This window comes from Lobosporangium transversale, assembly GCF_002105155.1.
Source record: "Lobosporangium transversale strain NRRL 3116 chromosome Unknown BCR41scaffold_20, whole genome shotgun sequence".
In the NCBI taxonomy this organism is placed as follows: Eukaryota; Fungi; Mortierellomycota; class Mortierellomycetes; order Mortierellales; family Mortierellaceae; genus Lobosporangium; species Lobosporangium transversale.
Window position 1 is genome coordinate 543,746 of NW_019028998.1, and position 26,377 is coordinate 570,122.

The window sequence follows — 26,377 nt, forward strand, 5'->3', positions numbered from 1 at the left end:
GAACGGGAGAGGGAAGAAGAGAAAGAGGAGGAAGCAAACTTGAAACTGCAACCGAGCTTGGATGTAGTGTTTACTTGAACAAAGGTTACTCTTCTCGACAAGAGTGCATTTGCCCTACTTCAAGGACAGCTAAGCCTAGGCCCTCGATCGAGCAGAGTTACTCCACCGAGCTGCCGCCGAGTAACCGCCCCGCATACCTCGACATAAACAACCTCTCACTCCTTCAACCACCAGCCTACGAAGGATTACAATCTCTCTCAGAAAAAAAAGAGTAAGCTTACGTACCATGCTAAGATCACACCCGAAGCTGCTGTACACATCAATTGCCCCGGTTGTTTGACAGAGTGGCGATTGGACATCAAACCTTTGATGTAGTAGAAACTGCAAGAGAGCCAAGCGTTGATCATGAATAAATACCTTCCTACCCGCCAAAATCTTAAATGCTTCTTAACTTGTAAATCACCAGATCAGATTTAGTTGTCAGAAAGGAGAGCTTGCATTGGGTAAAAAAAAAAAACGATAATTTATCCAGAGTGCTTTCAGCAAGAATAAATAAGTAGGGCTTGGGTGAAGGTGAAGGGCTCAAATGTTATTCACCCATATCCGCTGTTCTCGTCTGTCACTATCTTTCATCCATACAATTTTTCGTTCCCATTATCTTAATAGGGAATTCCTCTCAACGCTAGACTCACATTACCCACATTGCAATACCATAAAGCCATGGCCCGTGTCTGTAGTCTGTACAAAGTGACAAGACTCTGCCCTCAAAACATAAGGTATGTGGACGGACCCAAGGAATTTTTCTTCTCGTACCACGGATCATGGAAGGCTTTATCGATCTTTTGTAGAAGGGCACTAGTGTACCCATGCATAAAAGGCTCAAGAGACTGAAGGTATTACAGACCGAAAGCTGGAGAGGCAATCCGGCACTGTGCACAAAGAGAAGTTACACTTTCGAGTATTGATAAGGATTGTTACAACTCAATTATAAATGGCAAAATAGTTTATGAGAGCAAAAAGAGAACAGAGTGATAAACGTACTCAACTCTTATGGGGACTCTTGTTGTGGGCTGGGGCTGGGTTTTCGTGGCCATTGGGGTCAAGGGGTTGGTAGGTGGCGGCGTCCTTGGGGTAGTCAGTTGTCACTAAGATCTATGAGAAAAAAGAAACCATTCAACGGTCAGATCAGGTTATTTTTCTCTGGCTTTCATGAAAATGAAAGAGAGTTATTTTCATTTGCCTCTCGAATCGTGTCTTTATCGGCCACAGAGACAAAATGTGGTGCGATCCTGGTCACCTTTCCACATTTCTTACGAAGCAGAGGGAAAACGTAATGATCCCTGCCAGATGATAAAACCAATCTTTCAAACAAGCGAGTAGTTTGTTTCCTGGGATAGGGGACAAGAGATGGGAGAACGCATCCGATACTATCTAAACCAGACCAGATGAGAAAAGATATGAAAATAAAAATAAAAGTAGACTTTACACCCTTTATGCCCTTCACGATCCATAGTGTGAGAACAATCCAGAGCAAGCTTGTTGGTATAGGAGGGCTTTGGTAATTGTGGAGTATATGGTAAAGGGTTTACGAAGGGACTTGCCAATGCGCTGGTAGAGGGTGGTAGCCATGTTAATAAATGTGGTCTTGTAACCCCATGGATGAAGCAAGTAGTTGACCCAAACTACCAAGAGTGGAGTTGAGTACTGAAGTCGAAAATTTTTACTCATGAACAAACATGCACTAATACAAACACAAGAAACCAACATTCACAGATAAACATGCACCGATACTAACGCAAAAACTGGCCCGCAAAAAGCCTATCTTAAGTGAAACTAAATCGTTTTCATAATAATAAAAGAAATGAAGAAGTGGAAAAAAGGAAGAAGTGAGTAAGCAGAAGTCTCAGTTGAGGCAGGAAGACATGCTTGCTTACATCTTGTATCACCTCAGACCTGCTTTTCCAACTTTAAATTTAGTATCATGAAAATAAGATTTTAATATTCTCTCCATGGGATTTGTGCGGGTTAGTTTTGTATTATTATCACTTGCATCTTTACTTATGAATGTCTAGTGTCCCTTGCAGCTTTATTTGTGAATGTCAATTCTTATGTTAGTGTCAGAAAAAAAGGAAAAGGCTTCTATCTATTACATGTGTTCTACTAATTCTTGTTATTTTAGTAAGCACATCACACATACAGGTACATACTCATGTCAGGTGGAGATAGCAATGTAAGGCAAAATGGTCATACGTTTTTCTCCGTTTTCAAGTGAAAAAAAAGCTAAAAACTGGAACACGAAGTCATGACCGAACCAAAAAACAAAAAAAACAAAAAAAAAAGGCTGGCTGGAATGCATCCTATTTGAGTTAGTAGAATGTCGTTACCTCGACTGATTCTTAAAACCGCAAACGTAACTCCTCTGTCAACGCTCTTGAAGTTTCAACCTTAATCACGAATGCTTCGTGGAACAACCTCTGGATGCTCTTTTCGCTTTTGTTTCCGCTTTTATTTCTACTGCTGCTGCTGTTGCTGTTGCTCTGCTCAAGGAGCTCTGTCCTGGAAACTCAATTGTAACCCCTGGGGCGGGCATGGCGGCGACGAGACTTGAATGTTCATTCATCAAACTTCTTCTGTTGGTAACACTTTTACCACTACCATTTTTGATCGAGGAATGATCGTCCGCGATGCCTGGAGAAGACTATCGAAGATATTTGCAGCTATGATCAGAATAGCGAAACGCGTAGTTGCTTTAGTCCTCGAAGTAAAAGGGCTAGATACCGGAAATAATCGACTGGGAGATTTGGAATAGCTCATTGTCCAGTATGGTGAGGGACCAAACTTCCTCGAGTTATTGCTGACGATAGACATTGAGTGATGGCCACTTGATTAAGGAGAAGCATAATGTATCTCATTTATTTCAATGTACGTATATTACAACAAGGGGATGTCACACCTTGGTTTTATTACAAGTGTTTATATTAAGAGTAATAATGGGTCCAACTTTACGATAACTGTTTCAAATACTACAAAGGATAATTGGGATGTTGACTATTCCCACCACCAACCCTTAATAGCGTTCCTTCGAGGTATGGACCGATCAGTTAATGATGAGCCTCGGTGTCGCTGGTAGCGCTGCGTATGATTGCCAACGACTGTGATATCAATGCCCAAGCCCTCCTCAGCCAGCCTATGTATGGACTTCTCTTCTTTCTTTTTCAAGGACGCATCATTATTTCCTTTAGATGAAACAATGGTATTGTGATATTGATATTGATGTTGCAAAGTAGCATCGAGAGGTTCGTCACCAGGCCGCACCATGGCCTTTGATAAAGAAGATGCAATAGGCGATATGCATATGTTCTGTGCACTTTGTGGAGCACGCGTATTCATATGCGATGAAGGAGTGTTACAATAATAAGTAAACCTTTTTGATGATCGTGAATGAGGTTCTATCCTTGTCTCAAGAGCATATTGGTTTGGTGTACTTGTTGTTGAGGATTGGAATGATGATGTCGGGGACGTAGGTGAGCAAGTGAAAGTGGTGGGCATGGTGGGCAACAAGATAAAGTTATCTGAATGGGACTTAGTGGATTTATCGCACCTGCATTTGCTCTTGTACGGTCGGCTTTTGATCCAGCCCCAAAGGCCTCCATCCTTTCGTCTCCGGCCATCAGTGCCAAACAATTGATCAAGAAACGACATGCTACGACTATAAGCAAGATAGGCGAGGGTTAGAAGGATACTGGGATTGAAGAGGGCATGATCTGAAGTTTCGATCAAGACAATCTTATACCTTCGAGGGGAATGAGAGATTTGCATCAATAATATAGCCTTGATGTTGAGAATGGATGCGAAAGGGTAGTGCGTGATGGGCGCTGAAAGGAAGGAGGGAGAGAATGCAGTTCTGAGGAAGGATGAGAACAAGAGGATGTTTACGTTCATGAATTCTTATATACATATATATATATATATATATATTTTTTTTTTTTTAAAAAAAAAAAAAAAAAAAAAGCACTTTCATATCCTTGGCATTGGGCATGTTACATCAATGATCAACGGCTCTCTAATTGTTCAGCCTTGCTGTGGCCAGACTATTTGTCCAGAAATAGCTCCTCCAATCCTAAAGTCCTAAAATCTATTAATTTTTCTTTGGCTGTTGGCTTTTTGATGTGACTCTTGGCTAACAAGAATGAACGAAACCAAGATCATGTACCCTATTGCAGGTATTAGAGTACAAAGCTGGAGGAGGACAGTATTCTTTTTGCTACATAGATCAAGTCATCAAGAAATGCCACAACAAGTCCATTATCTATCAAGAATTGCTAAAATAATAATAAAAGGTACGGAATAAAAGGAGGTTATGACTGTAATCAGGAACGAGGAATAAAGGCTAGTTATTAGTTAACAAGGGGGCGTAACATTGGCCCCAGTAGACCCGTTTCAGTGGAATTGATAAGGGATTTGTGGATAAATTAGAGTCGGATTCGAGGGATACGGGGCTCGAGGAAGGATTGATTACGACGATAGGAATACTAAACATGTCCTAATTGGACCTTTCACTGCCAACGGACACGGGCTCAAAGTTTTGACATATTCACTTTCATGCCTCAAGCGAAAACACGGTACGGGCTTACTGATACGAAGGAAATACGGTTGGTTGAGACCGATCAGTAGAATAAGATGCTATAAAGTCCAAGATAACATCCAAGAGAATTGGCTGTATGAATCTCAGAATGGACTCTAGCAGTGCAAGCCCAACCACCGATAACCAAGCCAACCATTAGCTCTGAAGATCACCTAGAGCAGTGAAGGCGTCTTCTTGGAAGCATTGCGGCGCTTTTGCAGATGGCGGTCCCAGGCTGCCGAGATGAGGGCATAGCTGTAGACAGTTCTAATGCGCCGGGGCATTATATTGGTAATATCGGCATCTACCAAGGGCCGGCCAAAGCCCTTCATGATGATAGGATCCAAAAATGCAGAACAGAGACGAGGCAGTAGGTTGGCTTGACCATAAGCCGTAGGCTTCTCCCATTCCTTTTCCTCAATATTAGCATCAAAATAAAATGTATTTGAAGAGGTAGAAGTAGGCCGTCCAACACAAAGGGCAGTCAAGTAAACACAGAATGAAATAAACTGAGGCTGTCCATTCAAATGCCTGATTGATCGCCGCAGCAACAATGGAGATAGCATAGAAACCGTAGATCTAATCTGACTCTCGATGTAATTGAGACTATTGCACATGTCTACCATAGAAAGTAAAGATTTTAAAGTTGTCTTGATCGCATGTTTTACACGACAGACCCATTACCCACGCCAGAAGCAAAGCCGCAGTTGCAAACAAAGTTGAAGTTGATTTTATCCTTAAGTGTGAGCTGAATCAGGCGAGTCAAAAGTGCTGCGCAGGTTGTCGTCAACATGCTATCGAGCGAGGCTCAATAAAGAGGTTGGTGTAGCAGAGTCGAAGAAAGCAGGCTTGCGCCCTTATCTTTGTTCTTGAGAAAGAGAAGGCCATGAGCACGTACTGCAAATACTACAATTGCTAGAAGCGATGGTAAAGCGAGCAATATCCTTTTTTTTTGTTAGACATGGAAACGTGCATTTGATGTAGGGTCCTATTAACGTGTACGAGAGTTAGAGAGTTAGAATGTACCCCCCTTCAGAGCTCCTGCAATATGTAATGTTTAAAAGAATAAAAAACGTTTTTCTAGGACAAAATAATCTTAAAGAAGAGGAAATAAGAAATAAAAGAAGGACCATCCTTTTTTTATGTCATATTCATATAGCCCAGCACTAAAATTGGTTCCAACGGATACAACCAAGCTTTGTTATTTGTATACAAAACCTGTCATCACAGAAATATGAGCGACGTCAAAAAAAAAAAAAAAAAAAAAAAAGTATTCCTTTGGGAGAAACAGTAATCAAGTTCAAGTCTACGAGAATTCCTTTTATTTTCTTACACACTAGAGACTATATTTACATGAGAGAGTCAGAACTTTTATAATAGAGAAAAAGAAACTACTGTGTCTTAAAGTACTTGGTTGCTTTTTTAAGCAGTACCAATTAGATGAAGGACACATGAAAGGAAGACAGTCGAGAAGAAAGCTGTCAAGTACCGAATCAACTGTATATCCGACTCACGTTTCTCCCACATGGTCTCCGAGGTCACCAAAGGAACTGTAACTCCTACAAACAAGAATGCGCCCAATTGAGCAGCTTGAGATATTGTCTGGGCTTGCGTCAAGTTGAGAAGAAGTCCGGTGATCCATGTCTATTAACAAAAAAAAAAAATAAAAATGATAAAAAGGTTGCGTCAATTATGTTGGTCATTTTTATAAAGTAGGCTAATTCGCCCAATACCTGAAATCATGACGAATACGAGGGTTATAGAGTAAAAAGGCTTTCATGTACTTACCCTAATCAAGTTGAGAATCATCTCATAAAGAAAAAATGACCAGAATTCCGCCGATTCTTCTTTGTCCTTTTTCATCCAGCTGTCACCATTCCTTTCCTGATCATATGAAGAGGGGAAGAAATTAGATCACTTAAAATGGGTGTGTATGGAACAAAAAAAATAGCATTGCAGCTTCATTATTGGATTGCACATTGTAGAATAGGTAACACTTTACTCTTTTCATTGCAGCGACCCACATCTGATTAAAGAGTACATTATATGCGATGCCTTGAACGAATTGACAGAACAGAGTACCAACAGCTTTTTTTTTTTTTTTTTTTTTTTTGAGATAATAGTGTTAAAGCTATGCGGCTTTCAAGATGTAACGCGTATGTGTTTCTTCAGGCTTTGAGATTGACAGGTGTGTAGAGTATGCTTACCAACAGCGGTAAAAGCGACGTGAGGAATGTGAATCATGGTTGTAAGATAGGTATGTAGAAGAGAAGTTCGATAAAGAGTAAAGAGAAGCGAGAGAGGGGTTGTGTCAAGAAAAAAGTGCGAAGTTAAGTTTGATTGATTAAAGGCTTTTATAGGCTTTCTTCGCTTGTCTTTTTTAAAAGTTGTACCGTCAGAATGATGCACAAGCGTAGAATATTTGTATGCTTCGTTAAGTAGCATCATTTGAAATTTAATCTTGCTCTCGCCCAATTTTCATTTCTCATCTCCACATTTCTGTTTTCTATATTTTTATTTTTTTTTGGCCATGAATAAAAACCCATTAGACATTCCTGAAATCCGCAGTCGAATAGCTCTCTTTGTCACCCTCAAGGACGCCTTGTCTTGTGTTCTGCTCTCCAAAGGTTTCTCCCAAGACTTCGTGTACCCAGTTTGGCATACGATAGACTTGGCCATCCACCCTGGGTTTCTTCAGATGGATCGAAGTACTCTTTTTAAACTGGGCCATCACATTCGTACGATCAAGAATGTTTCTACTCTTAAACAGCTGAAGTTCTTACAATCATTTAAAGCCTGCAATCTATCCACTTTGGAAGTTGAAATGACAGAAAGTTTCCTTTACCATACGAGATGTTATAGTCTCATCCGTCGAACCCATGGAAACCTTACTAATCTCATACTGAGACGCCGCCGTGAGCCTTCTTTTCGATCATCACCACGTTTTTTATTGGACTCACTTATGACAATAACACAGCCAACTCAACCTCCAAAACTTACAAGTATTTCTATTACTTCTCTACACCTCACAAGAACATCATTTGTGGCTCTCCTTCGAGCTTGTCCAGCTCTCACAAATGTTGATGTCTGGGAGACGGTCTTTACGCTAGACCAAGCTCTGGATACCTTCCAACACACAGGCGTAACATCCATCAAAGCATTGATGAAAGTCGTTGTGATGCCAAACCAACCATCGATATTTATCCACTTTCCAAATTTGCGACAGTGGGATACTGCGAGCAGCCAAACACCAGACTCATTTCCTACCCAGCTTGTTAAAGACACCTTTTCCATATGGTGCCCCAAATTAATAGAAATCAAATCAAATTTCACTTCTAGCAATCTATTGGTCCATCTTTTGGTCAAAGATGTTTTTATCAACCTCACAGCTTTAACATTTAGATACGAATGTATGTCAGAGGATCTGGTCCAAACAATTGCATGCTATCCAACTAAATGGACAAAAATTTGTTGTTACCCACCATCATCTAATTCGGGGGAGAAAGAAGATGATATACTTCAGAGGCAGGATCAATTCCAGAGTTCAGGACGGATACTTCAACTTTGGCCACGATTACTTGAAAAATTGGTGACTCTCGATATCATTGAGCATAAGATGAATATCGATGAGGTTGAAAAAGCATCTTGGTCTTGTAATGATCTCGAAACCCTTTTTGTTAGGATCCAAGGGCTCAGCACCAAAGAGAAAATAGACAGTGTGCTGATGCGTTTGAAAGAAATGAAGGCGTTGCAAAGGAGAAAGTCGGGTACACCAGTCATTGCTGTTCGCATGGATGACCACGATCGCGAAATGTCAATAGAGGCGCGCGTTCTGAACCATCTACTCAAATTTAAGAAGTTGAAATATGTTTCGCTCGGCTCTACAGCTTGGACAGTGTAGTTGACTTACACCTTTGTTATAAATAAAATATGTATGATACAAATCGCTATGAATACAACCAGGGCTGTTGAAGAAATTATTCATTATTAACAACACTGGAAGGCAAGTCCGACAGTACAACGCACTCTTGCAGAACAAATAGGATAAACCTCTAACTGCCGCAATAGCACTACTTTCCTTGCATTTTATTTTATAGTTTTTTTTTTCTCTTTTACTCAGTGATGAAAATGGTCCTTCTTGTCAGGTCTGACAGAAAATGCGGTATAAATGGTCACCCCTTCTTCCGATAACGCTTCGATCGAGAATGGCGTGTTGGCCCCAACAAAGAAAACATTTCCAGCCTCAACACTCAACTCCACTACATCTGGATCAGTTTCGTGGTTCTTCTCCGACCGGATAACCCCTTTACCCCTGGTAACAATCACCATACTCGGGCCCTCAGCTCCACGAAGACGCTCTTTCTCCTTGGCATGGTCTAGTGTTGTCAAAATGATCGAGAACTCTTCAATAGGAGGATCATACATCAAAGAGTGGCCCGTAGGTGTACAAAGAACGCCTGACAGTAGCTGATCCGTACTGGATTTGGTCTGGTAAGTCAGCATCTGGGTCAGGACCTCAACGTCCTTAAACTTTGGTGTCAATCCTGCGCGAACGACGTTATCGCTAGCTGCCATGCATTCCACACAATCTATTGATTATAAAAATAAAAAATAAAAATAAAAATAAAAAAAGAAATGGCTCGAGTTAGCGTTCCCATTTCAAGAAATTTAAAAATAAAAAATGAAAAATGAAGTACGATCGAGAACATTGTAAAAAAGAGTTCATGAACCGAAGCTGAATCATAAAATACGGTTTACTCACCTCCACTCAAATACGCATGGGGTTCATTAGCTGCTAAAAAGATAGCCTGGCCAGGCCGCAAAACAATATAGTTGAGGAAAAACAATGAGAATAACCCCACGTCGCCTGGGAACTGTGAATGGATCCTCAACAGGAGCTCTTCGATCGATTGTGATGGGTAAGCTGCGCCATTGGTATTCAAGCGACTGATCAAGCGATCTAATTCGAGCTTGACTTTCGACGCTTCTGCTGTCATAACGGCTGTGTACAATATCCTTAATGCTTGACGTCCTTCTTTGATACCTTTGATACCCTCGATGGTTTGGGTTCGCGCCACTGCATCCTGAAAATCCTTTGCTTCCTTGTCTCCAACCAGAGCCCATAATTCAGGCCATTGGTCCAATGCTGCCGAAATCTGTTGTAACGGCCTGAATCCGCATAAGGCCTCGAACTCTGTTAATGCGATGGCCATTTCAGGCTTGTGATTATCATCCTTGTAGATATCAGGTCGTTCCTTGAAGAGTCTCTCTGCAAGTTCCTTATCCGGATGTGCCTGGATAGATAGGGCTTTGTTGATAGACAAGACCTTGAACAAGAAAGGGAGATGGCCATGGTATTTTCCGTAGAAATAAGGCGTCAACAGATGGGGATAGGTCTTCAGCACAGACTCTAGCGTTTTATCTGACTGATACAAAGTCGATGGACCACTGGGATGAGTACCCATCCACAGCTATGTTGTGTTAAAAAAAGATATGGTAAGATATTGTTAGTCTGATTCATTGCACCTTATCGCTCTTTTTCTTGCTTCACACAAGCGTGAGAAAAAAAAGAAAAAAAGAAAATAAAAAGAAAAAAAGAAAATAAAAAGAAAAAAAGAAAATAAAAAGAAAAAAAGAAAAAAAAGATAAAAAAAGAAACTGGTCCATTGGCAACTCCCAATGGATTTAGATCCTCTGAAAAACTATGAGACGCATTAAAGGCCGTAGCAATTTTTACCTCTGCATAAGGACGACTCTCATCGACAGTGAAGCCGGGCGAAGTGGCAGCAAACCTTGCAACCTTGGAGGAGGAGCCAATCTTTCCCCAGTCGTACGACTGGGCTTTACAATCAAGACGGAAGATAGTAGGATGGGTCATTGGTGAGGGTAAAATGGTCTCAATTAAAGAGGGTAGAGCTGTGTGGAAAAAGGGCCTTGGGGTCCACTGAGTGTGAGAGAGAAATGCGAGAAAAGAACAGGAAGGACGAGTTGATGAAGAATGAACGGATGAAAAGAAGAAAGAAAGAAAAGAAAGCGAGATGAAGTGTTAATTCCTGTCTACTACGGTGTCTTCTGGGAAGTGACTGTGTCCACCTGCAACGTGGAATGAGAATCTGCCCATCATTCAAATCATCACTCGTTCTCTACGCACTCACATCATTTTTTTTTTTTTTTTTTTTTTTATTTAAAGGCGCGCCAATTTCATACTTCATCCCATCCAACTCAAACGACAGATACTCATTCCTATACATATATCTATACGATATTCATCAATGATGACTTCAGAAGACATTCACGCAGCGGTCCCATCCTCAAAACAAAACTCGTCCATCCGTTTTACGGTTGGCAAGGTTGACGCGGGCATGACTATCCTCTTGACTGAAGACCATCACCTTATCGAGTTTCCTTCCTTGTTGTTACCCAAAGGGGTCTCTGCTGGCTCGGTAGTCAACATCTCGGTGAATCGTGATTTGGAAGAAGAGCAACGTCGTCGGGATGAATTCTGGGCCCTTCAGGATGAGATCTTGGACCAGTTTGGCAAGAACCCACCTAAGACTCCCACTTTACGTGTTTTGTCCCTCACTCAATCTACCTGCATACTTGAATGGGACCCTTTAGTCTTGAACCAGGCCAGCCTCCGTTCCTTGGACGTTTACAAGAATGGTGTTAAGCAAGGACACTCGATTGCAAACCCCTTCCACACGACCAAATACAAGCTACAGGGACTGGAAATTGATCATGAATATTCGTTCCAAATCGGGATCAAAACCTCTGCAGGAGCACTTTGGAGCAATGAAGTCAAGGCTAGGACTCACACACTCGAGAATCTGACAGGAACCAACATTTGCTTCGGCGTCTTTGAATCCGAAGCAGCTCTGGAAGAATGTAAAAGATTGATCGTTGAAATCGGAGGCAAATGGACCGAAGAAGTTGGCGTTGAGACAACACATTTGTTGTGCCATGTTCAAGGTGGAAACGAATATGAAGCGGCATTGCAGCAGTCTATTCCCATTGTCAAACCCGAATGGCTGAAGGCTTGTGTCGAACACAAAAAGCTCCAGGCTGCACTTCCATATTATTTAGATCAGCCTGCGAGCAATGGTATCTCCAATACCTCTGACGCTGCACAACATTAACGATAATAGCAAAGCACTCGTCTGATTAGTATTGATAAAAGAAAGAAAGAAAACCAACATCGCCATCATGTGATCAAATGACCTGAAGATCTTGAGGCCGTCAACTGAAATTGATTGTGGCCCAGCGCCACTGTTGAATTGTTCTAGATAGGAGCAGCAACACCAGGCTATTTTTTACACTTTTTCGTCATCATTGTGCTCTTTTTTTCTTTCTTTTTTTTTTTTTTTTTTTTTTACTTTTTCTTTTATTGAGGAATAGAAAAGCGCTAAAGAAAAGGTTTCTATTGTATCAAGGAAGCGAGTGGATTGATCCTGGGATGGGAGTAAATACAAATGGCAGAAAAAAATACATATATGGATACGATGCCAAACATTCACCCAAAAGATAGCAATTATAAGGGTTGATTGAAACAAGACCGCCAAGTTTAAAAGTCATCCTATCCATTCTGCTTTTATTGTATTTTGTGGGTACAGAGTAGTACGTCTTTTTTAAGTGCGCTCGCCACGGAGTCTGCGGGCCAAGTGGATGTCCTTGGGTTGGATGGTGACACGCTTGGCATGAATGGCAGCCAAGTTGGTGTCCTCAAAGAGTGAGACGAGGTAGGCCTCGGAGGCCTCCTGAAGGGCACCGATAGCAGAGGACTGGAAACGAAGGTCAGTCTTGAAGTCCTGAGCGATCTCACGGACGAGACGTTGGAAGGGGAGCTTACGGATCAAGAGCTCGGTCGATTTTTGGTAACGACGGATTTCACGAAGAGCGACAGTACCGGGACGGTAACGGTGAGGCTTCTTGACACCTCCGGTGGCGGGGGCGGACTTGCGGGCAGCCTTGGTGGCGAGCTGCTTGCGAGGAGCTTTTCCTCCAGTGGACTTGCGTGCGGTCTGCTTGGTACGGGCCATAGTGGTAGTTCTTTTGGGTGCACACCGGGTTATTTATAGAAGTGTATGTAGGTGAGTGGTGTCCAGGACAGGAGAGAATAAGAGAAGAATAAAGGCGTTAGTCAGAGGAGGAAAAAAAAAAAAAAAAAAAAAAAAAAAAAAGGCTGCTGGTAGTGATGATTGTAAAAGAAAGGGAAATGAGAAACCCAGAATGGAATCAAAATTAGACAAGAACGAGAATGAATAAATAAAGAGATGAGAGACTAAGAAGGCTGTAGAGAATGGTGGTCCCCGGGTGTAAGTGTTTATGTGTGTTTATATGTGGTTCAGGTACTTTATTCTAGTGCCACGATGAGGATAAAAAAAAGTTCTGTTATGGATGGATAGGGTGAGGGTCAGATACAGGTAGGGGACTGTATGAGTGTAAATGTGGATGTGAATGTCTTGATATCTTGAAGAGTAATATTAAGTCTGAATGATAACGATAGTGATAATAATGACAGTAATAATTTTAGTGTAAGTGTGTACGAATGGATGCTTGGTTACCTGTTGGTGTGTGCGTGTGTGGAGAGGAAAAGAGAGAAGAGTAAAGTTGGGAAGATGAGAGAAATAAATAAATAGAAAAAAAAAAAAAGAAAAGAGAAGAGAGAGTGAAAATGAATTTTAAAAGTTCAAATACGCCATGGGGTCCTGGTCTGGTTTAGTCTTGCCTGGTCAGAGAATGCAGTGAGGGTGAAAGCCACACTCTCACACAGCAGGCAACAAGGGTGTGGTGCGTCATGAAAGTGTATGTTATTTTGTCTGCAGATATCCGCGCCTGTAGTATGAGTTTGCTTTCCAACACTCTACTTCAGCTGTCGGCAACGATACAAATCGTATGGCCAAAAGCGCGGTCTGATGTCCTATAGAATACGTACGCCACAAGGAAATTTTTACCACGTACGCCCAATCACATAATCATAAAACTCTCCTTGAAAAAAGTGAGTGCACGCACTAAAAATTTTATTTGTGCAGCATTTTGTGCATTTTGTGTTACAGATCTTCGCCACTCAAACATGAACCCAGTCACTTCAAACTGTTAAATCCTAAAGGCATCTTGACTTCAATCCTCTCATTAGCGCTCCACTACTTTTATGCAACACTGTGTTATATATACTAGCCTTTTTTTAATTTTATTTTTTTCTTTTATTTTTTTTAAGTACTTTGTGGTCCTTGATCACATAAAAACCCATCCATTGATGAAAAAAAAAAAAAAAAATAAAATAAAAAAATAAAAAATGGAGACAACATTGCCGTGACGCGAAAAAAAAAAAGAGAAAAAAAAAAAAAAGTGACGTGTGTGCAGAGTGTGTAAGGTGTATAAGGTCTGTAAGGTGATGTTCTTGATAGAAGCAACTTTGTCCACTTTACCCTCTTATACTTTCTTCCATCAACTCACTCATTCTTGTACATACCAAATTCTCACCATGGAGGAAGTCTCTGAAGTTGAAGTCATTCAAATGGAAGATAGCCAGATTGTCGTTCCTGCTTCCTCAACGACTCTCATTGACACTGAGGACAATACTAATGCACCCGTTGCTACTACTACGGCTAACAACCAAGACGAACCGAGTCCTATTCGGGACTCTGCTCAGTTGGTCTCCACGAACACCAGTACAGCTAGCTCTGATAGCAGCGCCAGTACTAACACGCCTGAGGCTACGATTTCTCGCTCCAATGATGTAGATATTACCTTTCGTAAGGTAGGCAGTTGATGAAAGAAATATTATTTTTAATTGTTGATAAAAACGCGTTTACATACACACTTGCTTGTGTACCCTTCACATAAAACTCATATCGGATTTAATTCGTCATTTTAGGCTTTAAAAAATGCCATCTCAACAGAAATTCCTAAGAGACTTACAGTACAAGGAACAATCCCCGAGTGGTTGACAGGATTCCATTACACATTGAGTCCTGGTATTTTTGAAATCAAGTACCCAAAAATGGTTGTCGTCAATGGAGATCTCCAGCAAGAGACTCGATCTTTTAGTTTTGGTCATTGGTTTGACAAGTAAGCCGTGGAACCCCCTTGTCTTTTTTTTTGCCTTTTTTTTTAATATACCACTTCTTTCAGAGTAAAGCGCCGAAGTATAAAACCTTAACATTGCCTTTTTATATTTATATATAAAAGCATCCCACAAGTCAACCAGTTTGCGTTCTCAGGCTCTGACAATACGATCATGTATAGATCTACAAAACCCGCGCATCGTGCTGAAATGAAAATCCGTGAACATCAAGGATATTTGCCTAACCAGCCATCGAGTCTTTTCCAGACAGGCACCAACCAGAGTGTCTTTGCAAGGCTTTTGTCTACGAATCAATCCCAAGGAAAGCCCAGTCTGGAACCATGTGGAGCCTCCATTGAAGTTTTCCCGCCTTTTAATGCTGATGGCCGTCGTACCATTTATTGCCAAAATTTTGCTAACCATGTAAGCTTAAAAAAACCAACTCGGGATCAATGACCTAGGATACATAAGCAATGGAGCGTATAAATTCTACGGCCTGGAATATTTCAAGAAGGAAAAGAAAAAAAAGAATTTAATGTACTCTTGACAATAAGATGATTAACCTCGATAATATCCTTCATGTCCTATTCATAATCATATTCAGGTTCTTGAGTTAAACACGGATAATTTGGAGAAATGTGGCATTTTGGCTTGGGACGAAGTCAATCCTCAATTCAAAGGATCACAAGCCTCGCCCCACAGCCATTTTGACCCAGTTACGAAGGAGCTAATCAACTTTACGATGGAGCACGGGTTTCATAACACACAGTATCATTTCTTTTCTATAACGGAGAAGGAACCACATGGGACACTAATTGCCTCCGTCAACGCAAAGTTAAGCCATGTACATTCGTTCGCAGTTACACCTCGATATATCATCTTAGTAGTTAGCCCCCTGAATCCATCTGATGGTGGTGTCAAATACTCGTGGGGTGCCTCAATCCTGGACGCATTCTCGTTTAAACGAACAGAGCCGACCTATTTCTATATCATATCACGAGTCAAGAGGAGACACATTGCAACCTTCAAGTCTGAGGCATTCTTCTTGTAATACGTGTATTCTATTTCCCCTGACTATTTATTTTGTTGCTGTATGATTCTTGATTGAAATTTAATGCTGTCTCTCTCTCTCTCTTTTTTTTTTTTTTTTTTTTTTTTAGCCTTCATCACGTTAATGCATTTGAAGATGAGGCAGACAATGTCTATCTAGATTTTTCAATGTATGCAGATGATGCAATTGCTCATCAGCTTAGCCTTTCAGCCCTTTTTAATCCCTCGTCCCCTGCTTTGATCAGACCGGAGCTTTGTCGATTTGAGCTCGCAAATGTGCAAGCAGAGGCGCAGCGACTAGAGGATTATAATGCTGCCACAGCAAATACTGGACCTGTTGATAAACTGCGTGGATTCATGCGTCGAGTGAGTATTGGAGGAGCAAACATTAATTATGCCGTACCTGAAAAGAATTCTGGCGATATACCTCTTGCAACAAGGATTCGGAGCACGCCTGGTGTAGAGTTGCCAAGGATTAACCCTATCTACCATGGATTGGATTACAAGTATACCTGGGGTATCGGCTTTAAAGAACAAAGCGATGGCGATATGTATGATTGTATCATGAAGCTGCACGTCAAAGGCGATGCCGAGCCCTTGGTCTGGAGCCAGGTAAACATTCCTTTTTTTCTTTTGTTTTCACCTTGTTTTATCCGATATGGTTTCTCACAATAGTCAACTTGGATTATTCTCACTTTTATTAAAATCTTAATAATTAGAAAAACTGCTTCCCAAGCGAGGCAGTGTTTGTGCCGCCACCAGTATTTGATCAGAACGAGGATGCAGGAGTGTTGGTCAGTGTGGTATATGATGCAGAGGCGAACGGCTCGTTTCTTTTAATTCTGGATGCCAAGGACCTGGTAGAAAAAGCACGTGCGGTCTTGCCAGAAATAGTCCCATTATCATTTACAAATGGCTGTTTTGCACCTGGTGATATCAGTAGAGGCATGCAGGAAGCCTCACCTCCTGCTGCCATCAGCGATGATGAGGAATAAATAAACTTGTAGACAATCAAGAGACTGCAGTCATGTGTCTTATCGCACCTTTCCAGATCTTTTTCCTGACGTCTCCTTAATATAGCTCATTTTACTACTCACATCATTCTTACACATCAGAAGATTTAATTCGATAGATGTACTTATGAAGATATCCTAAGATAAGATGCTTTCCGAAGTCTATTTTAGATCTATGTTTAAATTGCAGTAGCCGTTTTTGGTGATAGTGATGATCACATTGATGGCGATGGTGTTGGGGTTGATTGTTGTCTTGGCTACTGTTTTCTGACTCTATAGGCCTTGATTAACACTCCACTACCCCTTTTTCAAACATCGACATTACTGTTGGCATTGGTGTCAACATGTGCATGTGCAACCTTGGCAAACTCGCCGAAACTCTGAATAATATAGGTAGGCTTAATAGACTGCTGTGGATCAAGGGCCTCCTGTTCTGTGTTGACACCTGTGAGGACCATCAATGTCGCAATGTCACCCTGAACACCGAAATCAATATCTGTATCGAGCCGATCACCAACCATGCAAGTCCTCTTGGGATCTGTGTGATAACTTTTTTTTTTTAGAGATATTAAAATATAGTAAGTTAGTCATGATTCGCTGCGCAAATCCACAGAAAATAGTTATGCATAGTAATATATACTCCTTGGATGCTAGATAAGGTTTGACCTGAAATGAATGAACGAATGAAAAAAAAAATAAAAATAAAAATAAAAAAAAATACATACTTTGAAAAAAAGCAATCCAGCATGGGCTTGTTGGGTTTACCCATGACGAGAGGTTTGCGCTTCAAAGCATGGATTAATGGTTGGGCCAAAGAACCCGTTCCTGGGAAGATTCCATTCGGGGCAGGAAAGGTTGAGTCATCATTAGTCAAGATAAAATGAACATTATTCTGACCATCTTGACCCTTGTTGCTGAGGTATGTGTATGCCTTTGCAAGCTTGCGATAACTCAGATTAATGTCGAATCCGCAAACGACTGCACCAATGCTGGGATCTTGCTCGATCAAAGCGAAATCCTGATGAGTCATTGGGCCTCCATTTTCATCCTGTATAAGTTTTTTTTTTTTTTTTTTTTTTTATAGTAATAAAAAGTAAATATGCGTTGGGTATTGATTAGTAACGCAAAGTATATACATATACATGATAATAGCACAATAAGACTTTGGGAACGGGCGTCAATGTTCTTTTTCTTTATCGCCATTGTAATTTGAGTTAAGCTGGAATGAATAGATAGCCGGACACTTACAGAGGCACCTGTACATTCGATTCCGACTTCCTTGAGTTCATCCACAATGCCGCCCTCGCCGATCACATAGACACGTTTGTCCTTTGGGAACTCCAATATGTTTTTCAGATAGACCGCTGTTGCGTATGCGGAGGTGAAAATATCCTTCTCAGAAGCCTCGATCCCAAGCTTCTGAAACTTTTTCACATAGTTAGTGCGAGATAATGTGCTGTTGTTGGTGACAAAGACGAGTTTCTTTCCTTGAAGTTAGATGATTGTATATGTAATATAACGTCAGTCACTATTCTCTTGTCATTGCTTGGTGACCAGTCCATATTTATGATAAACACACATACCATGTTTGCGAAGGAAATTGATTGTATCCAAAACACTGTCTAAGACTTGACTGCCATGCCAAATGACACCTAGAACGAATATCGAGCAGAGATAAAAAATAAAAATAAAAAAAGGTTATCGGTTATCATCGATATTCTTTATTCGTTGGTTAAAAGAAAAAAGGGGAGGCTTTGCGAGGATATTAATATTACCATCGCAGTCGAGTAAAAACGTATCAAAATTGTCGAGGAAAGTCTTGTATTCCTCAACGGCTGTCAATTTTTTAGGAGTGGTTTCTGAAGTGACCATAATGAATGTGAATGAATGAATGTGGGTTGAAACGAGTGATGAGTATGGTAGGAGAGGTCTTTTTTTTTTAACAAATGACGACATGTGAAACAAAAAGTTGGTGGCACAGTGTCAAGTGTCAGTCACTGGAATAATCACTTATCTGAGGGCACTCTTTGTTCGATTAGATTGATACACAAGTATAGAACATTTCACCCATAGTTTTCTGCTCCATCCTAAAAAAAAAAAAAAAAAAAAAAACAATTCAGCCTCCATTCTTCGCATTCACTTGTCATTATCATTACGACCAAACAAACTTTCATAATGTAATTAAAGCTCCTCTCTCTTTATTGTTACTGTAGGCTGGATCCAGCATTAGGCATCATGCTTAGTGTCCCTTATAGTCACAGTCAATATTTATTATAACCTTTTGTCTTTTTTTTTTTTTTTTTTTTTTCCTATCAGGTGCTGGCGTGTCCACGATAAGTACTTGTGTTCGAGTGACAAGAAACACTTTGAAGAGTTTCATGTATATTACCAAAAGTGCAACTCATGTCCACATGATCGTGCTCACTGTGGTACCCTGATCGTCGAACGTGAAGCCTCCAAACTCTTCCCATGGAGGTGCAACGTTTGTGCCCAAAAGGAGTTTTTAGATAAGACTGGACGCTACAAATCTGAAGGTACAATTTTTGCTGCATAATTGAATGCAAGTAAACCCATTGAACCTTTTAGAATCAATTGTGTTTATTGACTTCAATTTATTTTATGTTGCAACTATAGACTTCTCTCGATGGTAGAAAGCTTCGATCTGTTTCCCTCCAGCAAACATATCCCTACCCATCCAACATAGTTCGACACCATCGATTCTCGCCTGTAATAATAAAATTCCAGAACTCATAATTTACATACTTTACAATGCGTTTACTAGGACGCTCATAATCATCCTCCCTTGAGAATAGAGTCACAGATTCAATCAACCAACATCAGAGTTGTGGTTTGAGAAGGCGACACTGAGAAACAGAATATTCTCTCGGATATCCTGGTGTCAAGTGGATGCGCAACCTCAGAAGAAGCAACATCATCTTCATTGTGTCCACACTACCTTTACTCATGGCTCTACTTTCCCATTGGGTTTCTTGAGTAAGAAGGATAAAATAATGAAAATAGAATGCCAGAGAGGGATGATGTGCTGAAATTTGAAAGAATGGCTATCGATTGTCATCTCAACTTATTGTTTAGTATTATTACAAACTCCTCCAAGTTCTTAACTTTAGGCACGAATTGGCAATGGTGAATAAAATATCAACAAACTGAATCGGGAGATCATAGAAAAGATCTTGTTCAATCTGAGCTCAAATTGTATATAACCAAAATAAAAAAAAATGACCAAGATAAAATGATTGATATTCTGAATATTTTGTACGACAGACTTTGCCTTTGATCTATCAATATCCTATAAACGAAACTATCGATGGCGTTATCTTTTTCTTCATTTTGTCAGTTTATTTTAAGTGAATAAGGTGGTAATAGAGATAAAGTAATGCCAGGCGATGGACACTCCATCTATCGTCCTCTCGCTTTTTCCAAACGTCCTTTGCTTCCTCTTTAAGCATCAACTGCATCCCTGCCAACCAATTCCTTGCCCATCTTCTTATCCAATCTGCAAGCGGAATTTGATTGTATCATAGCCAGATCGACTTTGTGTCCCAGAAGCTGCAAAAAAAAAAAAAAAAAAAAAAAAAAAAAAGCCATATCAGATAACATCTCATAGATGCTACGACCCGTGAAGAAAAAAAAAAAAAAAAAAAAAAAGTCAAGTCATAGCAGCCCTTACCTCGCGGATGTTGTCCAAGCCATACTTGATCATGGTTGGACGCTCCAACCCAAGACCCCAGGCAATCACACGGACATCAGGGTCCAATCCCATGGCTTCTAACATCTCTGGACGGAACATGCCCGAGTTACCAAGCTCAACCCACTTTTCAAGACCAGGGTGCCAAGAGAAAATTTCCATACTTGGCTCGGTATAGGGATTGAAAGCAGGTTTGAACTTGATGTTGGGTACACCCATCTTCTCAAAGAAGACCTCCATGAATCCAATCAGGTCTCCTAAAGTCAGGTTCTTATCTGCGATGACTCCTTCAACTTGGTGGAACTCTGCTAGATGTGTGGCGTCGACAGTTTCATTACGGTATACACGGTCGATAGAGAAGAACTTTGCAGGCCTGAACTTGCCATTGGCTTTGGCTTCCTGAGCGAGACGGTAAAGCATGTTGGATGAGACCGATGTGGTGTGAGTACGAAGAATCAGCTTTTCAGCTTCTTCGATCTTCCAATCATATCCATATCCAATCGAGCCATATCCACCATGAGAATGAACTTCCTTAACACGGTTCACGTACTCCATATCCGGGAAGTTGGAGGAGGTAGCTGGATCTTTAAAAAAAATGTCATAATTATGTCAATATTCCAAATAAAAATAGATAAGACTTTCAATATAATCCATCAAGTAGTCCAAAGCAATTGTGAGAACACGGATATTTCAGACATACCGAGAAGGAAGAAAGTATCGTGAGCATCACGAGCGGGATGTTGCTGAGGCTGGAAGAGAGCATCAAAATTCCAGAATGAAGACTCAACATATTTGTTTGTAGGCATCTCTTCAAATCTATCACAGAATTTCAAAAAAAAAAAAAAAAAAAAAAAAAAAAAAAGTTAGGCCAATTGTATCCATTGCCACAGCCATTATAAAAAGGGCTTACTTGTTCATAATGAAATCGAACCATCGCATAAATAAAAGAAATCAGTTAGCTTGACAAAGACATACCCAAGCTCGAAGAAAATTTTGCGGAATTCCTCACGAACTTTCATGAGGGGGTGAAGGTGGCCTCCCTCTGGAGGGTTTCCTGCAAAATTATACTTTTTGAAAGTCTGAGTCTTCCATGATCCATCAGCCAACATCTCAGCGGTCAGATCGGTAGCCTGCTTCTCAATGGTCAACGAGAATTTGGGTCCTTTAGCAACCTTATACGAAACAAGCTTGCTATTGTTGGTTGCAAATTCAATGAATAGTCAGTTGGAAACTGCTTGTGTTTATGGATGTTATGCTTTCTCAACTAGATTTTCCCGTATTTTTTCATAGACACTTACACCTTCTCAATAAGCTTACGGGACTGAAGATCCTTCAGAATAGCAGGATTAGTGTGAGTACCAGTCTTTCGAATCTCAAGAACGTCCAACTGCGCCTGGTCAACGATAGACTCGACCTAATGGCGATAAAAATAAAGGAAAGAGAGGGGATTAAGATCCGCTTATATGAATTCGCTAATATTCATGATAGCTCTGTATTCAAGGAAAAGTTCTTTTAAACTTGATGGTGTACCTCACGAATAAGCTTGTCGCCATCCTTCTTTATCCACTTGTTCTTGAAAGCCTTTCCTTGACCAATCTTTGCAGATGGACCGAGTTGCTTCTACAAGAGCCCAACCCGAATTTCATACAAAGTGTTTATGGTTAATTGTCAGCATCTTCTTGCGCGGATCAGGCAATCCTGCGATAAAGAGCATAGTGTATAGGCGCCCTATGAGTAATTGAACAATTTTTCCTGTCTTACGGCTAGTTCAGCGATTGAAATTCCATTGGTTGAATCGACAGCGTTGAAGACCTTGGCTTCGTGGCTTCCAGAATCAGCGATTTCGTTACCCTCGGTAGTCAAGTTGTAGTGATCCTTCTCAATGGTGGTGTATGTGAGCATCTATTGATTCACAGAACAGACGGAGGTAATTGTCAATCTTGGTGCATTTTACACTCATTAACATTAGTTTCCAAGGTATAGTCTGGTGAATGCAGTCTTGAATGTATGTGTACCTCCTTGCTAGTAAGCGAGTTCAAGACACCCACGACAGCGCGGTAAGGGTAGGTTACTCCATTGCTGTCCTTGAGTGATTCTGTGTTTTCAATACCGCCCTGCTTGTCAAGGGTAGTGAGGACAAGTGTCTGGATTTCCTCGGAAGATGCCATGGCTGCGTTTCTTCGTGAAGTGGAGAAGAGAACAGAAATGCAAGTGGATGACAGTGTATTGTTATTCTGTTTTGTGACTTGGAGGGGATCAAACAACAGCCAATCAAAGCAGTGACTCAGAGAGGATTCACCTGTTCCTTACTTCTGTGCCACCAGAACTACAGAGGCACGTTTTTTTCAGCGGTGGTATCTCGTATGTCGTCAATTCATATACTCTTCTTACAATAGCCTCTGTCCAAAATGATGGTGTCGCCAAGTCATGCATCTGGAATTTAGAATACAGTCAGACCGCATGCTTCCCAGTCTGTAGTGACATTGATAAAGGATAAATGTTCAACCACGCCACGAAAACTCCCTCGGACAGCGATAAACCCTGATTGAAGCGATGCACAGCATTTTGTTATTTTTCAAGTTGACGTTTAGAAAATTTTGTACAAAAACAGATAAAACGTGGTTTGATGGAGAGATCCATCTCCTGAGAGTGGGTCCGTGATCAAGTGTAGAATCACAATAAACTGGGATGCACGGCGTCTTAAAGTGACATATCTGTCTGTGGCTCTTCAAAACAATCCATCCTAGGAAGACGTTGTTGTCCTTGCTTCACACCATTGTTTGTAGTATTTTTAATGATTCAGATTATTAAGACCTTCTGTTGGACATACGCGTATTATGAGAATGGCTTATGTAAAATCAGTACTGAAATAAATGAACCATTCTAATGAACCACTAGCCTATGCCTCCTTGCATACTCTTTCGTCCAACTCCTGTGGAGATGGGGATGAACAACGCACTTGAATTAGAGACGGGCAGCAAATACGAGCTGTAAGGGGTTGCGGGGAAGAGACCTTAATTGCACAAATGCAATTGTAGGCATGCGCACAAAATGTACGAGGTATTTATGAAGACAAAAGGCAGTTTCACTATTCACAGGAACTCACCCGTGATTGCCCGAAACAATAGGCACGCTATCGTGGGTATTTTGAGGTGAAGCATCATGGAGCATAAAACAATGTTTATATTTTCGTTGAGCAAGTCCTCTTCAAGTAAATCGTATTAAGAAAAAAAATGTGTTGCTCTTGCCGCCATTGTTCGTAATTGTCGTCGTACACATAATCAAAACGGGAGGCTCGGCGGGGTCGGACGACACTGCCTGCAAGAATGGCGAGCTACCCAATCAGATCGAGCCCGATAGCGTCAATGACAAATGACAGAGTTCAGTGATATTTTACGGTAAAAAAAAACGTCCCTGGATCTTTATTCGAGGAAAGTTTTAAACAGTACTTCTTTCTTATCCTCTGCTTCTTCTCCTTTTCTTCTCCTTTTCTTCTTTACTCTCCTCAATCCTCGTGTTCAACCATCTTTTCACCTCTTTCCACTCTTTGATATCCCACAATGTCTGCTGAACTCGCTGAAGCTGAAATTGTCCAGGGGGTCGTCCCTCAAACCTCTGCTGTCAAGTCCTTCTTGTCTGGAGGATTCGGTGGCATGGCCTCCGTTCTGGTTGGTCACCCTTTCGACTTGGCCAAGGTAAAAAAATAAAAACTATCCAGATTCAACGCATGGAATGAATACTATTAGACCATGGATGCAGATTGAATATAATAAGAGATCAAAGCCCGAATACGAAAATGTGGAGTTCGAAGCAATAGTCCGACGGCTGGAAATTGATTCATGTCAGATGAAGTGAGAGAATGAAAGAATCATGCTAATTGCGGTTTATGGAATTCATAAAGACACCTGATCATGACCTTGGTCCTCACCGGGCCACAGAACAACCAGCTCTAGTCTGCTTAAAGGAACAGCTATGCTAGAACTGTTTTATTTTATTTTATTTTTTTTATTTTTCCTCACATTCGTATGTTTCGGTGGAGTAAAAAAAAAGACCCTCCCATTCTCGATCAAACCAAATATCTAACAGTACAGACATTTTTTTATCAATGATGATGAGAATAGGTCCGCATCCAAACTAGTCCTAATGGTATGTACACTGGAACACTCGATGTGTTTAAGAAGACCTTCAAGGCCGATGGTTTCCGTGGTCTTTACCGCGGTATGTCCACTCCCTTTCTCGGAGTGACGCCCATCTTTGCGGTTTCCTTCTGGGCGTATGATTTGGGCAAGAAGGTTGTCTACTCCGTCACCCCTGGTCGCGCCAGCGAGGAACTGAATATACTCGAGTATGCTTTTGCTGGTTTCTTTTCTGCCGGTCCAACTACCTTGTTGATGTCTCCTACTGAGCGTATCAAAGTACTTCTTCAGGTAAGCAGGGTGATTTGTGATTGTAAAGCGACTCTCACGTGTGTGGCGACTTTATTTTTTGTGATCATGAACTTCGGATCAATTTCCATCTCATGATATTTACTCATCCCAAGACAACAATCTAATGTCACATAACAATTATTTTTTAACTGATGATATAGACTCAAGGTTCTGGTGCTAACAAGCTTTACAATGGACCCGTTGATGTTGTCCGTGCCTTGTACAAGGAAGGTGGTCTGGCCTCGATCTTCCGTGGAACTGGTGCTACCTTCCTCCGTGATGGTCCAGGATCAGCTGCCTACTTTGTTGCTTACGAATTAGTCAAGAAGGCCCTCATTCCTGAGGGCGGCAAGGCTTCTGACCTTAACCCTCTTTCTGTCTTGTTCGCTGGTGGTATGCTTTCTTTTCCCCTTCGTGTATCTTCAACAATATCATTGTCACAATCAAACACGATCACCGAATAATTTTTTTTTTTTTTTTTTTTTTTTTTTGAATAGGTATGGCCGGTGTTGCCATGTGGACCATTGCCATTCCTCCAGATGTGCTCAAGTCTCGCTACCAGTCTGCCCCAGCTGGTACCTACAAGGGCACAATGGATGTCCTTCGTGTTCTCCTGAAGAACGAGGGCCCTCAGGCACTGTTCAAGGGTCTGGGTCCTGCCTTGCTTCGTGCCTTCCCTGCCAATGCTGCGTAAGTGTCATTACTTTGTTTTTTTTTTTGAAACTTGATATTGTCAGCTGACTTTTTTTTTTTTTTTTTTTTTTTTTGTAGTACTTTCCTAGGAGTTGAGTACAGTTTGCGAGCTATGAACTACCTCTGGTAACTTCTGGAGCTGCTTCTGAAAGACATGCTCGAGATTGGCGTTAGATGAAAATTTGTAAACATCCTAGTTACTTTTTCTTATGGTACACCTTCAACGACGACCCTCCAAACCTGGCTCTATTTTTTATCCATATCCATCATATAGAAACAATCTATCACCCTTTCTCTTCCTCTTGTAAAATAAAATCTGAAATCCTAAAGTCAACATTTATTTTCCGTTGAGCAAAATGTGCCATAAACGTGTAATTGCTCTGTTCTGAGCATAAAGATAAGGAGGAGGAAAAAGGCAGAGGTTGGGTAGGTGCGTTGATAGTGCAACGATGTTATGCAAACCATCGAAGTTCATGTGCAAATTTCCCATAAAATTAATCGCAAAGTATGAATGGATGTTCAACCGAGGATAAAATGCGCAGGTCGAAAAAAAGTGAGAGCGAAGAGCAAAGGAGAAGAGCTCACTTTCTTGCTTCTCTTTCTACTTTTATTTACTTTCACTTCCGCTTCCATCACTTCTATTTCTTCTTCTATTTCACTTCATTGCCTCAACTTCTCTACTTTCATCATAATTCTTTAATTCATTTGCATTATTCTCATCACACAGCACTTTCTCATTCCCTTTTCATCTTACTCTCTTCTCTCCTTTCCCTCCATTTCTACTTGTCAAAGGTAGGATTC

The 26,377-nt window shown here is 40.9% G+C and overlaps 11 protein-coding genes across 11 annotated transcripts; 4 read left to right on the forward strand and 7 right to left on the reverse strand.

Moving 5' to 3' along the window:
• Positions 1-2,907: 2,907 nt before the first annotated feature.
• Positions 2,908-3,931, reverse strand: BCR41DRAFT_354429 (hypothetical protein). The gene is made up of 2 exons (XM_022024318.1): positions 3,798-3,931; positions 2,908-3,717 (listed from the first exon to the last, which is right to left on the reverse strand). Exon 2 carries the CDS (start codon positions 3,700-3,702, stop codon positions 3,049-3,051), a length of 654 nt encoding a protein of 217 aa, XP_021881110.1. The 5' UTR covers positions 3,703-3,717; positions 3,798-3,931; the 3' UTR covers positions 2,908-3,048.
• Positions 3,932-4,797: 866 nt separating this feature from the next.
• BCR41DRAFT_371067 (hypothetical protein) lies at positions 4,798-5,417 on the reverse strand (the record flags this gene model as incomplete). The annotated part of the gene is made up of 2 exons (XM_022026571.1): positions 4,798-5,243; positions 5,309-5,417. 2 exons carry the CDS (start codon positions 5,415-5,417, stop codon positions 4,798-4,800), a joined length of 555 nt encoding a protein of 184 aa, XP_021881111.1.
• A 629-nt stretch (positions 5,418-6,046) lies between these two features.
• Positions 6,047-6,892, reverse strand: BCR41DRAFT_386808 (hypothetical protein; the record flags this gene model as incomplete). Its single annotated transcript, XM_022027832.1, has 4 exons — positions 6,832-6,892; positions 6,627-6,712; positions 6,413-6,508; positions 6,047-6,268 (listed from the first exon to the last, which is right to left on the reverse strand). Exons 1-4 carry the CDS (start codon positions 6,866-6,868, stop codon positions 6,047-6,049), a joined length of 441 nt encoding a protein of 146 aa, XP_021881112.1. The 5' UTR covers positions 6,869-6,892.
• Positions 6,893-7,154: 262 nt separating this feature from the next.
• On the forward strand, positions 7,155-8,525 carry BCR41DRAFT_396699 (hypothetical protein; the record flags this gene model as incomplete). Its single annotated transcript, XM_022028833.1, has 1 exon — positions 7,155-8,525. The coding sequence occupies one exon, from the start codon at positions 7,155-7,157 to the stop codon at positions 8,523-8,525; it is 1,371 nt and encodes a 456-aa protein (XP_021881113.1).
• Positions 8,526-8,637: 112 nt separating this feature from the next.
• Positions 8,638-10,695, reverse strand: BCR41DRAFT_381089 (mannose-6-phosphate isomerase, class I). The gene is made up of 3 exons (XM_022027292.1): positions 10,362-10,695; positions 9,387-10,095; positions 8,638-9,213 (listed from the first exon to the last, which is right to left on the reverse strand). The coding sequence occupies exons 1-3, from the start codon at positions 10,500-10,502 to the stop codon at positions 8,741-8,743; spliced, it is 1,323 nt and encodes a 440-aa protein (XP_021881114.1). The 5' UTR covers positions 10,503-10,695; the 3' UTR covers positions 8,638-8,740.
• A 204-nt stretch (positions 10,696-10,899) lies between these two features.
• On the forward strand, positions 10,900-11,760 carry BCR41DRAFT_306411 (hypothetical protein; the record flags this gene model as incomplete). The annotated part of the gene is made up of 1 exon (XM_022020824.1): positions 10,900-11,760. The coding sequence occupies one exon, from the start codon at positions 10,900-10,902 to the stop codon at positions 11,758-11,760; it is 861 nt and encodes a 286-aa protein (XP_021881115.1).
• A 439-nt stretch (positions 11,761-12,199) lies between these two features.
• Positions 12,200-13,056, reverse strand: BCR41DRAFT_81778 (histone H3). Its single transcript, XM_022031033.1, has 2 exons — positions 12,974-13,056; positions 12,200-12,670 (listed from the first exon to the last, which is right to left on the reverse strand). The coding sequence occupies exon 2, from the start codon at positions 12,658-12,660 to the stop codon at positions 12,250-12,252; it is 411 nt and encodes a 136-aa protein (XP_021881116.1). The 5' UTR covers positions 12,661-12,670; positions 12,974-13,056; the 3' UTR covers positions 12,200-12,249.
• A 922-nt stretch (positions 13,057-13,978) lies between these two features.
• On the forward strand, positions 13,979-16,845 carry BCR41DRAFT_323202 (retinal pigment epithelial membrane protein-domain-containing protein). The gene is made up of 6 exons (XM_022021503.1): positions 13,979-14,381; positions 14,499-14,692; positions 14,813-15,110; positions 15,292-15,734; positions 15,848-16,349; positions 16,457-16,845. Exons 1-6 carry the CDS (start codon positions 14,016-14,018, stop codon positions 16,730-16,732), a joined length of 2,079 nt encoding a protein of 692 aa, XP_021881117.1. The 5' UTR covers positions 13,979-14,015; the 3' UTR covers positions 16,733-16,845.
• Positions 16,844-18,768, reverse strand: BCR41DRAFT_354436 (HAD-like domain-containing protein). The gene is made up of 5 exons (XM_022024319.1): positions 18,526-18,768; positions 18,334-18,402; positions 17,999-18,237; positions 17,476-17,798; positions 16,844-17,299 (listed from the first exon to the last, which is right to left on the reverse strand). Exons 1-5 carry the CDS (start codon positions 18,704-18,706, stop codon positions 17,059-17,061), a joined length of 1,053 nt encoding a protein of 350 aa, XP_021881118.1. The 5' UTR covers positions 18,707-18,768; the 3' UTR covers positions 16,844-17,058.
• A 1,246-nt stretch (positions 18,769-20,014) lies between these two features.
• Positions 20,015-22,811, reverse strand: BCR41DRAFT_323208 (tRNA synthetases class II core domain (F)-domain-containing protein). Its single transcript, XM_022021504.1, has 8 exons — positions 22,472-22,811; positions 22,218-22,358; positions 21,987-22,076; positions 21,755-21,870; positions 21,432-21,647; positions 21,157-21,272; positions 20,439-21,040; positions 20,015-20,317 (listed from the first exon to the last, which is right to left on the reverse strand). The coding sequence occupies exons 1-8, from the start codon at positions 22,622-22,624 to the stop codon at positions 20,210-20,212; spliced, it is 1,542 nt and encodes a 513-aa protein (XP_021881119.1). The 5' UTR covers positions 22,625-22,811; the 3' UTR covers positions 20,015-20,209.
• A 1,081-nt stretch (positions 22,812-23,892) lies between these two features.
• On the forward strand, positions 23,893-25,911 carry BCR41DRAFT_354441 (mitochondrial carrier domain-containing protein). The gene is made up of 5 exons (XM_022024320.1): positions 23,893-24,151; positions 24,578-24,883; positions 25,045-25,276; positions 25,381-25,573; positions 25,655-25,911. The coding sequence occupies exons 1-5, from the start codon at positions 24,017-24,019 to the stop codon at positions 25,704-25,706; spliced, it is 918 nt and encodes a 305-aa protein (XP_021881120.1). The 5' UTR covers positions 23,893-24,016; the 3' UTR covers positions 25,707-25,911.
• The last annotated feature ends 466 nt before the right edge of the window (positions 25,912-26,377 follow it).

Excerpts from the sequence above, each read along its gene's own strand:
- BCR41DRAFT_354429 (XM_022024318.1), bottom strand. The coding sequence starts at position 3,702 with ATGTCGTTTCTTGATCAATTGTTTGGCACTGATGGCCGGAGACGAAAG.
- BCR41DRAFT_381089 (XM_022027292.1), bottom strand. The coding sequence starts at position 10,502 with ATGACCCATCCTACTATCTTCCGTCTTGATTGTAAAGCCCAGTCGTAC. Across the intron at positions 10,096-10,361 it reads AGAGTCGTCCTTATGCAGAG|CTGTGGATGGGTACTCATCC; the intron begins GTAAAAATTGCT and ends AACACAACATAG. Across the intron at positions 9,214-9,386 it reads CCATGCGTATTTGAGTGGAG|ATTGTGTGGAATGCATGGCA; the intron begins GTGAGTAAACCG and ends TATAATCAATAG.
- BCR41DRAFT_81778 (XM_022031033.1), bottom strand. The coding sequence starts at position 12,660 with ATGGCCCGTACCAAGCAGACCGCACGCAAGTCCACTGGAGGAAAAGCT.
- BCR41DRAFT_323202 (XM_022021503.1), top strand. The coding sequence starts at position 14,016 with ATGTTCTTGATAGAAGCAACTTTGTCCACTTTACCCTCTTATACTTTC. Across the intron at positions 14,693-14,812 it reads TTTGGTCATTGGTTTGACAA|CATCCCACAAGTCAACCAGT; the intron begins GTAAGCCGTGGA and ends TATATATAAAAG. Across the intron at positions 16,350-16,456 it reads AGCCCTTGGTCTGGAGCCAG|AAAAACTGCTTCCCAAGCGA; the intron begins GTAAACATTCCT and ends CTTAATAATTAG.
- BCR41DRAFT_354436 (XM_022024319.1), bottom strand. The coding sequence starts at position 18,706 with ATGTCGTCATTTGTTAAAAAAAAAAGACCTCTCCTACCATACTCATCA. Across the intron at positions 17,799-17,998 it reads TCGAATGTACAGGTGCCTCT|GATGAAAATGGAGGCCCAAT; the intron begins GTAAGTGTCCGG and ends AAACTTATACAG. Across the intron at positions 17,300-17,475 it reads CTGGATTGCTTTTTTTCAAA|TTATCACACAGATCCCAAGA; the intron begins GTATGTATTTTT and ends AAAAAAAAAAAG.
- BCR41DRAFT_323208 (XM_022021504.1), bottom strand. The coding sequence starts at position 22,624 with ATGGCATCTTCCGAGGAAATCCAGACACTTGTCCTCACTACCCTTGAC. Across the intron at positions 22,077-22,217 it reads TTTCAATCGCTGAACTAGCC|AAGCAACTCGGTCCATCTGC; the intron begins GTAAGACAGGAA and ends GGGCTCTTGTAG. Across the intron at positions 21,648-21,754 it reads CGTAAGCTTATTGAGAAGGT|CAAGCTTGTTTCGTATAAGG; the intron begins GTAAGTGTCTAT and ends AACCAACAATAG.
- BCR41DRAFT_354441 (XM_022024320.1), top strand. The coding sequence starts at position 24,017 with ATGTCTGCTGAACTCGCTGAAGCTGAAATTGTCCAGGGGGTCGTCCCT. Across the intron at positions 24,884-25,044 it reads GTATCAAAGTACTTCTTCAG|ACTCAAGGTTCTGGTGCTAA; the intron begins GTAAGCAGGGTG and ends CTGATGATATAG. Across the intron at positions 25,574-25,654 it reads GCCTTCCCTGCCAATGCTGC|TACTTTCCTAGGAGTTGAGT; the intron begins GTAAGTGTCATT and ends TTTTTTTTGTAG.